This window comes from Falco cherrug, chromosome 12 (genome assembly GCF_023634085.1).
Source record: "Falco cherrug isolate bFalChe1 chromosome 12, bFalChe1.pri, whole genome shotgun sequence".
Classification (NCBI taxonomy): Eukaryota; Metazoa; Chordata; class Aves; order Falconiformes; family Falconidae; genus Falco; species Falco cherrug.
This window is the reverse complement of record NC_073708.1, coordinates 30,872,700-30,889,008: the sequence shown is the minus strand read 5'-3', so window position 1 is coordinate 30,889,008 and position 16,309 is coordinate 30,872,700. Positions and strand designations below refer to the sequence as shown.

The 16,309-nt window shown below is 37.8% G+C and overlaps 2 protein-coding genes across 6 annotated transcripts in view; one reads left to right on the top strand and one right to left on the bottom strand.

Annotated features, from left to right (window-relative positions):
- Window positions 1-16,309, bottom strand: part of FGGY (FGGY carbohydrate kinase domain containing) — a 325,601-nt gene that overhangs the window by 308,522 nt on the left and 770 nt on the right. The gene's annotated exons all lie outside the window — the stretch shown is intronic.
- On the top strand, window positions 12,586-14,852 carry LOC129737230 (CARD- and ANK-domain containing inflammasome adapter protein-like). Its single transcript, XM_055725198.1, is given in 2 exon segments — window positions 12,586-14,035; window positions 14,038-14,852. Coding segments are annotated over 2 exon segments (2,244 nt in total). The 3' UTR covers window positions 14,832-14,852.

Here is a 16,309-nt window from a genome sequence, read left to right as displayed (position 1 = left end):
CTTTCTCCTGAAATTCAGGTCTAAGCATTTTCACACTTCCACAGACCAATCTAAGAAGGAAAAGCTAACATTATTCCCTTTGGGAATACACGGCCCATCATAGCACTGAAGTGCAGGCCCATCAATCTGTGAAAGCAGGCTACTAACAATCTCACCCTTTCCTGCCTCTTTAGAGAGGGTCTAACTTCTATGGTGGCAGTAGTGATCTAAGGGCATTAAGAAGAAATAAGACTCCTTGCCTAGCAAGACCTAGCAATTAACATACAAAAATAAAACCAGATTCCTCAGTGTTTCTGGGATTCAGCTGATACCACATCAGATAATAACACAACAAGTAATGACTTAAGAGTTCAAATTCCACCTACAGCTTTACACAAGGAGCTACTTCACAGTCCCACACACGAGCTTCCATAACTGCTGGTCGCGTGAAACATAAGGGAGATCTATAGCGTAGGAGAGAAGTACTGACCTTAATTCTCCATTTTCCAGGCAGCCCAGGTCTTGGCTTAAAAAACAAAACCAAAAAGCCCCAAATCAAAGAACTATGCCTTGGCCTAAATCCTCCCTCTGGTTTGGATTTCAGAATAATACTGACGTCACAGAGATCTACACTCAGATTTAAATGATTCTATGACTCCATGAGTCTATGAGTTAAAAAAGAGAAGTTTTATAAGCATAGGTTGAAAACAAACAGAAACTCTCCATGTATTCAGGAAAAATTATCACTTTGCTTATACAAGCAAAAATGATTATTTATAATGATGGAGCTCCAAAAATACATGAAAGGCTCTTGAAATTCATGAGAAGAGTCAGAATAAAAGTACAGTTCTCAAATACTGACAATTTTTTATGGCTTTCTATTTCTTTTCTTGTCATCCATCAGCATTTGCATAATCTAAAGCCTCTCACCTGTGATCAATGATATATTAAAATGTATTTCGATTCATTTATTAAACTATATTAAATTATATTTAAACATCAGTGTACTCTGATCTAAAACTGGAGTACTATGACTCAGCCAAAACCCCTAAGATTCTTTAAGTTCATTTGCCTAATATACACTTGCCAGGCCTAATATCACAAGCCTCATCCTAATCTTGAATTTTGGTATTATTTGATACTTTATGCTCTGAGATTCCTTCCTTAACTCTGAAACCTTAATTTAAGCCAGCTGTTCCACAACAACTCAACATGTGTGGGATTCTCCCACTAAATAAAAATTATAACTATGTTTGGGGTTTTTTTAAAGAGATATAATGTCCGTTGTGAGATGGCTCCTTTTAAAGACAAACTATCAAAGTTGGTTCACCCATGTAATGTGAAAATGAATCTGTGCAGAACAGCTGCGTATGGTACTTCAATGCCTTGACCATGTTAGGGTTTCATTTACAAAGTTATGTTGGCTTTTTTAGCTTTCCATTTTTACTGAGCTATACATTTTGTTTGATGCTGAGAATTAACACATAAATATTAATATATTTGCCCTCTCAGCATCATGGTATGAGCCTGTTCTTTAAGGTAGTAACATACTGCTGACAATGAAGATCACGTCCAGTTAATCCTCCTCTGAGCGCAATGGTAGTTCCACTGCTGTTCACAGACTACTTTCATGGCACATAGGATGCATGTGAATCGCTGTTTGTGGGAACCTGCTTATTTTGCCTCACTTTTATCCAAGACAGTATGTATCTCAGGAACAGAGAATGAATGTAAGCTGATATACCTCACTTTAAATTTTACCTTTGCCAATTGCTTATTATGTTGCTTGACAGCGATGGCCACCTTTCTAACAACAGCTGCAGAAGAGGACAGGTGAGGTTTCTACTATCCCCTCCATAAGGTCACAGGCTGATGGCAGCCTCCTGTGCCAGTACACCATGCTGTGGATCAGCTGAGCCGGATACATGTGTCCCAGCCCACTGCCCCGTCTCTGGGAGAGGCAGAGGCAGAAGGGTGGGAAAGGTAATGGGTTAATCAGCACAACCGCACACAGGAAAGCCTATGTGTCACAGCTCTTACTGTGCTTCTGTGAACAGCAACATCCTTTCACCAAATATTTTAAAATACTTATAGTGTATATAGTATATATTTATGCAATATATTGGTATGAGGATTAACCATATATATGCAACAATAAAGACATTCTGCATCCTGCTATTAGAAGCACTTAGTTCCCTTATACACAATATAATACTCTATAACCAGTATTTTTTATTCAAGTTGATTTTCTTCCAAATTGTGTACACTGAAGACTATTGTTCATGGGAGAGGGTGTATATGTATATATATGTATCTATAATAGACCATATTACAGATATGCTAAAAATACAAAAAAAATTAGCGCTGAAATATATAGCTTTTCAATACCATTTCAATCACAAGAAAATGGGAAACAGGCTGTAGAAAAAAAGCACTGACAAACCAGAGGCCATGGGACGTAAAGGGTTAAAAATCAGTCCAGTATTTAAGAGTAACAGAATGTTTTCCTGTAAACTCCTTCTATGGTGTGATCTAGGGGAAGGTCCAACTTAAGTGCTGGATGTTCATACAGGATTTCCTATGACTAATGCTATCACCATTCAAAATTTTTAATTTAAAGTGTGGGTGTTATATACAGATAGGAAATTTACCATTTAGAATTTCTTATTCGAAAATGAATGGAAATTACTCTGAATTTCAGATTCATTTGCTGTACATGGAATGATAGTATAAAATAAGGAAGTCACTAAGTGGCGTATGCTGGGATTGCCTGCCAAGCTTTTACACAAGTCTTTTATATCTGAACAGGATTCACAGGAAGCTTGTACAGGAAGGCCTTTTCCTTCCTTGTTTTTGAAAAGCTTTGTTGGATGGAAATTATGCTACTGACTGAAAGAAGGGAAGGGGAACAAAATACTATCCTGGTGGTTTTGGTGCCAGTCCATGCAAAACTGAAAGTTACACCTAGATAACATTAATGCAACCTGTTGTAACATAAACTAACAAAAACCAAGCCTACAGAGCACACAAGATGTTTTATAGTTTTTGATTTAAAAGATTAAAAAAGAAAGTAATACAGGTACCAAACCAAAACAGTATGGAAAGTGCAAACCTGAGACGTAATCTGTTACAATTAAGCTAAATTTGCCAATATTTCTAGCAAGCATGCCATGGCCACGTATATTCTCTAGGAGGTTTGCTCTGAATTATATTGCAAGCTATGACTGCTTCAGACAATTTTTAAATAGTGGTATTTTATTTGATTAAACATGAAGTTACTAATAGCACTTGAGCTGTCACTACAATATCCCTTCTTTTATTTCTTAATGTCATGTTGATACCATTTTCATGATGCTATATTAACTTTCAGTTGAAACTAAGCTTTCCCTATGTCTTGTGACACAAGAGAAGGTTGATTCTCTAGCTCATCTCTTTACTTACTGTAGCTAATTCATGGCACAAGTATGTGCAAACAAATGAAATAAAAAACCCCACACCACTATTCTTTCCTTAATATGGGTCTTCTAAAAGCCCTACCAGGCACATTGCTATTTTGTGTACTGATGCTATACACATTGAGCCAAACAGTTTGCTTCACTGGAAACCGTAACAGCAGAAAATATATCTACAGGTAGACTACAATAGGTCTAGATGATTCTTCAGCATCTACCACGTCACCTGGCAGGTGTCCCAGAGATGCTATTTAGGCAAGGGGGAAAACAAAACAAACCACCCCCAAAACCTTAAAACTTTCTTAAATAGCAAATGCTTCTACTGCATAGCAAAGGAGAACAGAGTTGTAACTTAGTGTGTGGATGATAGAGGAATAATGGTGGAAGAGGAGACTCAAATAGGCATAAGGCAGTAATACTCAAAGGATGAAGACGTAAGTAGTACAGGGGATAATGGAAGACATTAAAAGCATTAGAAAGAATCACTGAAGAGCAGGAAGGTCTTGTAAAGACTGTTGGTGGAGGTGTGCAATTCTCTCCAGCTGACATCAAACATTCACAGTACGAAAGCTATTATTAAAAAAAAAAAAAAAAAAGGATGCTGATAAAATGAGTCAAGCTTGCACTTTGTAGAGTAGCTATGGCACAGGTAACCACCATATGTATTCACGTGCTGTGAGAAAAGGCATTCCTAGAGGAAAGAAAATCCATGCCCGTGTGTTTTCATTGCTGCTGTGACCAAAGCCAGTTCAACAAAAAATAAAATAAGAAAAAGCCTCTTTATGCAGCAACCATTTCTCTGTTCACAGTGCAGACTACAGGAGTAGGGAATAAAAGAATTACTTCCAGGAACAGGAATAGAGAAGTCTGAAATGAAAGCTTCAGATGAGAATGCACATGATTTGCAAAGCAATGGAAACTGAGGGGGCAGCTAGGTCATGCCTTTCCCCTGCTGCATGAATCATTCTTTGAATGGAAATTTGAGTAGGAAGACATAATGGCTTGGGAACAAAGAGAGCTGCTGGAATATCACAGGTGCAGCTGAACAGAGAAGGATGTTTTGGGATATGCCAAGGAAAGCAAACACCACGAATCTGGAGGAGTTGTCAGGCCTTTGTGATTTAGGGAGCTATCCAAATCAAGGGTATTTCTCATGGAGTCAAACAGAGAGGAGTATAGCTGAGGTCCTGATTCAGTGTTCCAATTAATCAATTCCTTAATGCTAAAGCATAATTCATATTTCAGAAAAAGACAGGAGGTGCTAATGTCCTGCTAAATGTTCTGGGAGTAAAATTTACATTCCACTGAGGCACCTCTCTATAGTTAGATGCATAATTATATACTTTGCTGAATTGCAACTAATGTGAAGTGCAGGAATCCAGATCGTGACATACAGGAAGACACATACATTCTGGGGGAACCAAAATCGTCAGTCAAAGCCAGAGGATTCAAACAGAAGACAGTGGAAGCTGTCAGAACTGGAAAAAGCAGATAACATGTGAAAGAATCAGCTCTATATGCCTCAGAAAACCCTCTAGCAATGAGAAATACTGTGAAACTGAACAAAAGGTACTCAACAAGTTACAGAATTGTGAACAGATGAAAACACTAATAGGAAAGAAACAATTACATGCCGATGGTCTTCTAGCGTTGCTCTACCAGGAAAGTTAAACTTCATTCTGATGTACAACAAACATAAACTGAATGCAACTAAAAATCCAAAGTTATCTTAACTAGTTGATCAGGATAGAGTACAACTGAATGATAATAAAGGTAATTGGAAAAAATAATTATACGTGTCCACATTTTTTCTAGAAGAAGGAAGGAAAAAATGCTAATCAAAACAAAAAAAGTGGTTACAAACAAGCCCCTTGAGTAACTTGGATTGTGTGAAGACTACAGGTGCTATATATTTAGATAGAACAGTGAGAATGTACTGGTGATAACTCAATAGTAAGACAAGTAGAATTTAAATGAATGTTATATTTTAGCCATTTAATGTGAAATAACCAAAATCAACTTACTTCTCTAAATACAGAATTCTAGACAAAGAAAAAACTAATGAAGACAAGCTAAACCAGTGCTGCCAGGGAATCTTTCTCAATCCTGAGTTTTCTTTCTTTTCCGTACTGCAGTAAACAATGCTGTTGAAAAACTCAGTAGCAAAGAAGTAATGTAGGAATTACAGTCACTCAAGGGTCATGAAAAATCTTGCACAGAATTTTTTTAAATGGTGCTAATTACTGTCTTCTGTAAAACTATGGCAGTAAGAAAAATCTAAAGGACTCAATGTAATAGCCTTCCAAAGCTCAGACAGCAGGGAATATAGAAACTGTGTTCAAAGTAAACGGACAGAGAAACAAGAAACAAAGCTAGAATATTAAGAAAATAAATAAATAAATCTTATGGAGGCCTGAAATGACAGCTGTGGAGAATGCAACAGATGCAGGGAATCTTCTCTGATGTATTACGAGAAGCCTATCAGAAAGGCCAATTAGACTCAGCCAGGCCCAACCGTTTCAATTGCCCTCTAACAGGTTTGAAGAGGGAATTAACTGAGCCCCTATTCAATCTGCTCTCCCACCTGCAAGACTACAGTAGCTTTTTGCTGCTGGTGGTGTCACTAGAAACCAAAGCTTACCACTGCTCATTCAGCAGACATATTGCATTTTTAACAGAGCAATTTAATGTAATTTTTCTTACTGGAATAAAAAAATATTGATATTGTTTTCACACCAAATTGAAATAAGTTTTATATTTCTTCAAGTTCTGAAAAAAGCCAGCTGTGGAACTAAAATGGATTTGAACATTCTTTTGATGTAGTAAGTAAAATTTATATACATTTTACTGTAAATGGATTCCTTGGAGACGGCAATATTTCGAAGTGTGTGTGTGGAGACTTCATTAGCAAGACACTGTTTAGGTAAATATCCGTATTATGTCTGATGCTTGACATTAACTGTAGCAACTTAACAAATAATAGCAATTAAAATTGGTTTATGACACAGCAAAACATTATTTCCTTTCAAAGTCACATTTGTCTCTAGTCATATCTACAGCATTTTATAATCAGCAAGAATAAAATTCTGCTTGCACACTGGTGCAAATTCAGAATAGCTTTTCACAAATTACATCTACAAACCAGGTTTTGCCAAAAGGCTTCTGTGGGAGATTTACTGGCACTACAGTATTCACCTTCTGGGCGTAATGCTACCAGTAAGGTTTGCCCGACAAGTACAGGGCATTTAAGGAGGATCTTGGTCTTCAGCAGTTAAAGATCTATAAAGTATTTTCTTCTGTAAGATTTGACTGACAAAGTGTATGTTGCTGACTCAAAACCACAAGGGCTTGTTTGGTTTAAAATGGAAAAAAAAAACCTGCCAATTTTGGAGAACAACCCTGGCCTTCCCTGCATTTAGTTTTGCTGATCCTTGAAGCTGCCTAAGTATTTAGTAGCTTAATACTTTTACATCATTTGCATCTTATGCTAATGAGATGAAGGGTAGCATTTTACTTGAACTGCTTTCTATTAGCATTGGTCTGAAAGGACACATTTAAAACCTCCCTCTAAAGGTATAAAATAAAAATCATGACACTTCAAGCCAATGAATTGGAAAATGTTTTCTCCTCATAGTAAAATCAGTATCAGTGTCCAGGTTTAGTCAATAGATCAACAGGCAATAGTTGTTAAATGTAAATTAAGCTTGTGACAATAAAGAATTCTGCAGAATAAGTATGTATAGACACCAAAACCTAGTAATACTTATCGCTTAGAAAAATTGCAGTATTTCTTTTGGTTTTAATTTGCACTATGAAAATTGCAGTAACTAAGTATGTGTTTCATCATATCACCACTAACATTTTTTGTTTGTTTCAAACCAACTTTTATTTTATTTATTATGTTCTGAAACAAGAACATTGCTTTTCTTTAGCTCTGTGAAGCTAAATTAGAAAGCTTGTTTTCCCTCTACCTCCACTATGTAGCTTCTCATAAAACTACCTGGCAAGTAATTCCATGAAGAACTTTGGAAAAATACTTAGATTTAAGTATGCAAAAACCTGAATGGCAAAAAAATGGTTTCTAATTAGCTTGGTCATTCTTCACTATATTTGCATGGTAAACTGAAATAAATGCATGGTAAACTGAAATAAATTTGGTCACTCTTCACTAATATTTGCATGGTAAACTGAAATAAATGCATGGTAAACGGAAAAAACAATCTTAATCCTTGCTTTGGCTGAGATATGTATGTTAAACCTCATTCCTACAGTTCAATCCAGATAGACAGCCTGCTCTGTCAGCATTTACAACCACCAGTGGCACTTTGCAGATGTATATTACCCACTTAAAATTACCCCAGGTTAGGAACTTCATAAAAGTACATACTAATCTCTGGAAAAAAAGAACATTTTGTATTGTATGAGTGCAGCGCTTAACATGATCTTTGTTTGTTTATACTTCAGGAAATAGTACTATAATGTTGGGGTAACATTGTGACTTTTATTAGAAATACAGTAAAATACCCGAGTTACTAAATCAGCTGTTGTATTAGTACTTAGTATTTCAAAAGCATCCATGAAGAGTGGACAAAGCTGGGAAGCTGTGACTTCTGCAAAGTACCTCTTTCAAGTGTAGGACCCAGCACAGGACTCTCCAGGGGTGGTTATGGCATGTCGATGCCTAAGTTGCAGAGAGGATAAGATGGGAGCCCAGCACGCATGTCCGAGGTGCAAAACATGAGCCTGGGCAGATCAGCTTCCCCCCAGCTCCAGCAGGCCCCCACTCAGGCTCCTGCTGATACACCCTCTGTGTCTGCCAGTACCACTCAGAGGACATCACTACTCTAGGGAACACCTCCATTTAAATACCAGCCAGGGTAGAGATTTCTCAGCACCAGGAAGGCCCCAAGCTTACTCTCTACAGAAATATGACTAATGCAAACAAGACCCCTCAGTGCCAAAGCTCCCCTTTTGACTTCCCTAATTTATTGCAGTTAATCTTTAGGCAAAACTAAGCACTACATTTTGTCTCTCTTGTAGACATTCTGACGAGTCAGCTTCTATTCCAGTGTTACAGTAAGCCAACTACGCTCTAATCATCATCATGAACACTTCTAGCACTGCTGTTTCTCAATCTAGCTATACCTAAATATAGTTAAACCTCAGCCAGCTAGGCCACACTTAGATTTCTGGTTATCCAAAACAAAGCTTTCTTTGTGAGCCATGTTTATTAATGAAAATGCCTTGATTACCCAGATATATTTCTCCATCCTTCATGATGTTTAGATAATGATGTTGGCTTTATTATCTCTTACAGACTAGCATTTCTACAGTGAGCTACGTTGCCAGTAAACAGCTGGCATTACTGCGAACGATTGTCTTAAAATGAAATTAAAGTACACATTTGGGAAACATAAAAATATCACGGTGAGTGAAACCGTGTTATTAATGTTTGGCTTCCCCTCGGTGTTATCAAGAAGATGCCCCAGAGAAGGTGAGGAGTGACTGGCAGTCCCTGCGTTGCCTTGCAGGCTGCTTGGGCAGGAGGCAGGCCGGGAGCCGGTGGAGGAACGGTGACCTCTGCAGGTCGCGCCGGCCGCCTCCTGCCCGACTGCGCCAGCTGGAGCCTGGGTTCTGCTTTCATCTTCCAGAAATTAAAACAGAGAAAATTAGATGCGTATTTGATGATGACATAGCAACATAAAATAAACTAGAAAACACAGGCACGTGTTAATTTCAGAAATAAACGTTCATCTTTGAGAAGTCAGAAAACAATACATCAAAGGACAAAAACTTCAAAGCACTCTGTAACTTCAAAGCACTGCACCGTAATAAACACTTAGGACATGTCTGTGAGGTAGAAAAAGATTTCCTTTTTAAATGCTTGTGTAAACAGAGCACAGAGATTGAGTGATTTGCCCAAGGACACAAGTTAGTAGCAAAACTGAGATTGCATGTCAGAAATAACTGGCTCGAGTCTCCCAGCTACAGGTGGGTTAAATCAGTTCCCTACATGGACACTTACTCAGTGGAGGCCAAGAGAGCGCTCTTTCCTATCAGTAGCATCACCGGCCCTTTTTAAGGCATGCCCTAAAGTCTACCGTGTTGTTTTCAGCTGAATATCCTCCCACAAAGTCGGTGCTGAGTATATGTAGATCTAGCTGAATTAAGGTAGTCTTACCTGTACACAGAGTCTTCCTCCTGCATTTAACAATGATATTAGAGCTTAAGTGGTCTATGTGAACATTTCCAGTATTTCTCTGTCACAACTATGTATTCACTACAGGCTTCTTGACAACACACTGACTTAAAATACAATCAGCACACCTAGAGTGTGAAGATTCGTGGATGACACTGCTGAAGCTGAACCTGCACTAGTACCAATCACAATTCTTTACTACATCCTTCTAGCCTAAAACATACCATTTCCTCAATGCATATAAAAGCTTATCTGCTATACACCCGTACTGCAGAACACAAAGATCCTTAAGTGCTATCTGACAAAGATGGAAGCAACCGCCACCACTTTTTTCTCAAAATAACGTAATAAGGAACAGTCCTTGGATACACAGAGCTAAAGAAGCCAGCGGAAATAAAAGTGGATTGTGAAGTACTTAGCAAGAAGAAAAACCACATTATGCCTCTCAGAAAACAAATAAATGTAAAAGACAACAAAGAAGGCCAAAAATTTGCCTCTTCCTCTCTCCAATTTATTTCTTTTCTTAGATATTCAGTAATATTAAATTTTGCCGTTGTTATTTTTAATGAAGAGCTTCCTGGTGATCCCACATGTTTATGGTCTCATGCACTTAATCAAAGGAGAAGAGATGTGGAACTTTAATATATTTCCCTTCTTTAAAACATTTACATGTCAAATAAATAGAGCTAATAAGTTTAAAAAATATAAACAAAAAGAATGCTTCAAATAGCCAATTCCAAATCTCTTCTCAACCGTTTGGGTTTTTAATCTTTTGTTTAAAGTCATTGTTGGAACAAAAGCTTAATTCTAAAACTAGTTAAAATATTAATTAAAAGATAAAAGCTTTTAAAACATAGTTTCTAAACATAACTCCATGCAAGCTTCCAAAATCTTATGGTCAAATGTGATTCTTGTTTTAAGACAGAATTTCCTAATAAGTCACATACTCATAATTAAACTTTTTTTAAAAAAATTGATTATTATATTTTGAAGGCTGATTTGCATCTAGTAACAAGTAATTTGCTGCATATTATTTTGCCAAAATAAAGTCCCACAGCGACTCTGAAAGAGATGCTGCCTGCATATATTGTTCAAATGTTCCTCCTCAAGGCCAGTTAGGAGTACTGCACCCCTTCATTTGTACTGTTTACTAGTAAAATTTCTGTATTCAGAACACTAGGACATTACTGTCATACTAACAGACTCGTAAAGAATATCACAATTTCTGTTTCTAAATTTTTCAGGAGTTCCAAAAATTCTTGTCCTGTCTGCATTAACGATACTGCTCAGCACTCACAAAACATTCTCCATTGCCAGAACTCAAAACTTTCTTGTGAAGATATCAAGTATTGCTATCTCTGTTTTGCATGGGAACAATAATAATGATGACATAAAGATCCCGTTTCACCAAACTTTAAGTAAGGACTATTAATTTACTCAAGCCATGAATAGATTTTCAGTACTTGAAGTCAAATCTGAAGACTAAATAACTTGCAGATCACAGGCCCAGTCACGCAGATTTGGGAACACAATTCAGACCTCCTAACTCCCAACAATAAACCATAGTTTTCCATGTTATGCATTAACAATCCTTAGCTAAATGACAAAGGTTTTGCTGTTCTTGGTGTAGTGCCCTTCTTTGCATTTCAGAGGAATTACTGGGCTCTTAAATTGGCTGCCAAATTTGCTGACTTGGTAACTGGCTGGCTTTCAAAATATATATTAAAAGTCTTGCCTTTCCTGGCTATTTCTTCAATAAAACTTTTTTTTTTTTTAATAGAGTAAGCTTTGCAATCTTATAAAACTAAAGTCAACAGAAAAAAATTAAAAATCTTATCAGTCACATTGTACATGCTGTTAAAGAAAATACATGCAAAGGCAGCAGGACCCAACAGAAAGGGCACTGAACTAAGAAACAGATGGCAAAATGTGCCATTTGCTTAAATAAGGTCAAGCTTTCAGCTTTTCAGCTCATTTTTACTTCTAGCTCTTACAGAACTCTAATATCAATTTCTCTCTCAATTGGTTTCAAAATGTGTAGATGATTAATATTTTATTTCCTTCTCTCCAGGAGGAATTTTAACACCAATAAGTTAAATTAATTACAGCTAGATTCAAAGGTCCTACACCCATATTGAAAACTATACATACTCACAGATTAGAAACTCTATTTAATTACACTTAAAATGCTGCATACTGAATCACACACCTTAATCCACCTCACGTAAAAGAATGAAGTTCCAGACAGACTCCAGGTTACAGCAGGAATGACAAGCTAAACAGCCTTTAAGTTAAATATACCTCATAGACTGAAGTTGTAACTCATATTAGAAAGGCTGGATCACTTTTTATAACTAGCTGCTTACACAGTTTATTTTTATCTAGGTCTTCATGTTTTCATTTCATTATATTATAGGGCTTTCACCTACACAGCTGGCAATGTGTACTCTTTCATTTAAGATCATACAAGGTACGTAATCATGGCAACAGTAACTATGCTGTGAATTTTCTTTTGTCACGTTTAATAGACTGGTCATCTAGGCACCTACAAAAACCAGCTTGCCAGAGGAACCGAGGAACTTGATAAACAAATATCTTCTATGCAAATATCAGATTCACAAAATTATTTTCTTTCATAATTATGCATAAAAAATCTGGAAGAAGTCTTCCAAGTGGAATATCTTTACATATCACAGATTTTTGTTTTGTTATTAAACTTCACTTGTTGCTAAGGAAGAACAGAGAAGATCAAAGGACTTCTAACAACTAGAAAACCGAAGGTGAGGGAGTTTTTATTTCCTTTTCATTCTTTAAAGATTTATCACTGAACTGCAACAGTTGTTGATTGATAGTTCTAAAAAAAAATGTGTAAAACGATGTGAGCCTGCTTTGCTATTTCACATATAACTTCAAACACCAAATAGCTCAATTCATGTTCTGATTATCAACATGATCATGCATACAACTAACCTGTTTACAAATCCATATGCAATTGAAGTCCTAAGAACTAAAAAAGAAGAGCTGGCAGAAGGCATAAACGACCCAGACCATCTTCTGAACTGGCTGATAGACAATGGTATTTTTAGCCCAGAAAAAAAGATGGTCATGAATTTCTACAGGACACGAACAGAAAAGAACTCACGAATTTTAGACATACTGATTTCTCAAGGTGAACGAGCCTGCAGGCTCTTTTTTTACCCATGTTTAAAGCAAGTGGAGCCAAAACTTTACAGCAAGATGAGAAAATATGTCAGTGAAATAAATGAAAGCATTGGAGATGCTAGAAGGCAACTGATTGGATATTTACTCGAAAAAGACAAGTTTTGGTTTGAAAATAGCAGTGAATGGCACCAGGAAAAAAACCACAGTCCTAGAAGAAAAAATCAAGAATGGGCTATTAAGAAGGAAAAAGCAGAAACTCAACTTTCAAGGGCAGCAAAACCTAGAAAAAATTCTGCTGATGTTGGCGTCTTTGATGCAGTTGCTAAAGGCTATCTTTCTGAGTTAGAGAAAACATTGAAAGATAATGATATAAATGCACTAAACTCTTCAAGAGAAACACTTCTGCATGTTGCAGCCGCCAATGGACATCTAACGATAATGGAGTACTTGATCAGCAAAGGTGCAAAGATAGATGTGAAGGACAAGGAAGGCAGAACACCACTGCACAGGGCTGCTGAGAAAGGCCATGGTGATGCAGTGAAAGTGCTTCTCCGACATGGCGCTTTTATGTACGGTTCGGATGCAGAAGGCAAGACACCACTTCATTTGGCTGCACAGAATAACCACAGTCACATATTGAAGATGTTCCTGAAAGAAGAGGCAAGAAGCTATAGGAACCAGCACAACTTTTTGCACATGGCAGCTCTTAAAGATGAGAGCAGTGTGGCAAAAATGCTTTTAAAGGCTGGTGCCTCCACTGATGGAAAGGATGAAAAAGGATGGACTGCTCTCAGTTACGCTGTTTCTCAGGGGTCTGAAAATACTGCGAAAGTACTGCTAGCAGCTGGAGCCAGTGTTGATTCCAACATGGTCGAAAGAGCCTTCAACAGCAACCACCCATCCATCTTCAAAACACTACTAGAATATTCTAAAGATTTGTCATCTGACATAATGGAGTCAGCTCTTTTTAGAGCTGTACAGAAAAATCTGCATGGAATCGTAGCAGCTGTAATTGACAGAGGTACAGATATAAACGTTAACAATGACATGCAGTATACTCCTTTACTCCTGGCATGTGAAACAGGCAAATTTGAATCAGCAAAAGTTCTCATCGAAAAAGGAGCAAACTTTGGAATAAAGACTCCTGCTTCAGACACAGCTTTGCATCTTGCAGTTCAAGCTGGGGCTGCTTCCATCGTAAATCTGCTTCTGCACAAAGGGATGGAAACTAACCTTATGAACCAAGCCACGTTGCTGCACTTCATAATAAAGGAGCATTAGTTGGCCTTTTAGTTAATGCTGGGGCCAAAATTGACGCTGTCACTAATGAGTTTGTTACTCCCCTGCATATTGCAAGTCGAAGAGGTAACACTGATGTTGCCCAACAACTGTTGCACCACAAAGCCCATGTTAACGTTAAGGATAAGCAGTCAAAATCCCCTTTACATTTTGCTGCTGAAAGAGGAGACAAAACAATGGTAGAGATGCTTCTGAACGCCAAAGCGGACCCCAACACACAAGACAAAGAGAAAAAGACTCCCCTGCACGCTGCAGCTCTGAGAGGACATCTCAGTGTCGTGAAAGTTCTGTTAGCTAGACAGGGAAGATGTGGAGTTAAGGACATGGATGGATGCACTCCAATGCACTATGCAGCCATTAAAGGAAACACAGAGATCATAAAAATTCTTCTGACATCAGGGAAAAATAAAAATATTGATGATAGAAACATTTGGAGAAAGACTGCACTGCATATCGCAGCGGAATATGGACACAGCGACTTGATAAATCTATTGCTGAGCCACGGGGCGGTCATTAATGCCTTAGACAGCAGCAAGAATACCCCATTGCATTGTGCGTGCAAGGCTGGTCATTTTAATGCTGTAAATTCCCTCATAAACTGGTCACAAGGAGATAAAGCAAACTTACTAGCTGCTAATAGTCTCAAAAAGACCCCATTGCAAGTAGCAGAATGTAATAAAACAGAAAATCAGGCTCAAATTGTAACACTTTTGAAAAAGAAAATGTTAATAACAAAATGAAGATGTAAAGAAAAGACTTCTAAATTTAAATGCAGAATTCTCTCTCAATGTAATTTGGATAGTACTTTTGCCCAGTATGATTAAGAATTCTGCTAGGGCAGTCAGAGTTAACAATCAAAGCAGGCCATGGAAAAAAAGGATCTTAAAGACAGTGTTGAACTTCTAAGTATTGATTAGCCTTTTGCTTCTCTCACGAATCTCATACTTGGAACCTATTTAAAAAGCACCAGTCTTAAACTCATTGTGTATGACATCCACTAGTAGAAATAAAGATTTACAGAAAAAAAGATGCAAAATAACTTTTTATATATATGTGGCTATTAGCTTGTATAGGTAGCTTAGTTAAGCATTGTTTGGTAAAATCAAATTTTATAAAGCCATCTATTATGAATAAGGAGACATCTGCCTCCTTAAGGATATAGAGCATAGAGATGTTGGAGTCGATAACACTAGTTTTGTTTAGCTTGTGCAGACCTAACTGCAAAGGTGCTGTCAAAAAGAGATTGATTTGCTCTCCCTTTCAGTCCAGCCATGCATGCCTGCTCCAGGGTTGTATGCCTGAGCTGATCCAACTTATTCCACAGCTGTAACTGAACCAAAGGAGAAGCAGGGTAGCAAAGAGCTGAACAGCACTGGCTCTCCTGAGGTAATATAGTATTAGCTTGGTTTATGCTTGTTGTAATTTTAGTCCAAATCAGTTTGCCTCACATGGGGCACCAATTGCCGCAGCACAAACAAGCCAGTGAGTGACAAAAGACTTTACCATCAGTCAGGTTCTACTGTCCATGCCCTCTCTATAGTCCTGAGGCCAGATCACTCAGCTCCTTGTCTCTGCTACCTCTGCGTTCTTCCTGCTCCAGGCTCCTCCTCCATCCAGCCTCCCCTCCCACACTCCTCAGGGCTATTAGCGGAATGAGCTACAGCTGCACATCTTCCATGTCAACCAACCCACTGCCTTCGAAGCAAGGCTACAGCTGCATATTATCAATGTTAATCAACCCACTGCCTTCATTCCTCTACCTATGCTTATTACAGTATTGCTCTCTGAGCTAATTGGAGATCAGAAGACATCTCCCTGCAAATTTACAAGTGTGGGGTTGCTCTGTTCTAGCTTTACTAGATTCATTCCCCATGCTAATAAATCCTACCAAGAGGCTTGGTATAAACCAACTAGAGTAGTGCGTGCTCAGAACTCTCCTAATGCCATGATGTCTAATAACACTATTACGTCCCTGCCCATGGCAGGGTGTTGGGACTAGATGATCTTTAAGGTCCCTTCTAACCCAAACCATTCTACGGTTCAGTATTGGACTGGACCCTCTTTAGACATTTCTGTATTATACCCTATGACATGGCATTGACAGATCCTGAGATTGTAACAATTATTTTTCTGTCTTTCCTCATGCAATGCTATGTCTAGATTTTCCTCATGCAATGGTATGTCTAGATTTTGTGTTTTGAAGTAGAGATAATGAAAA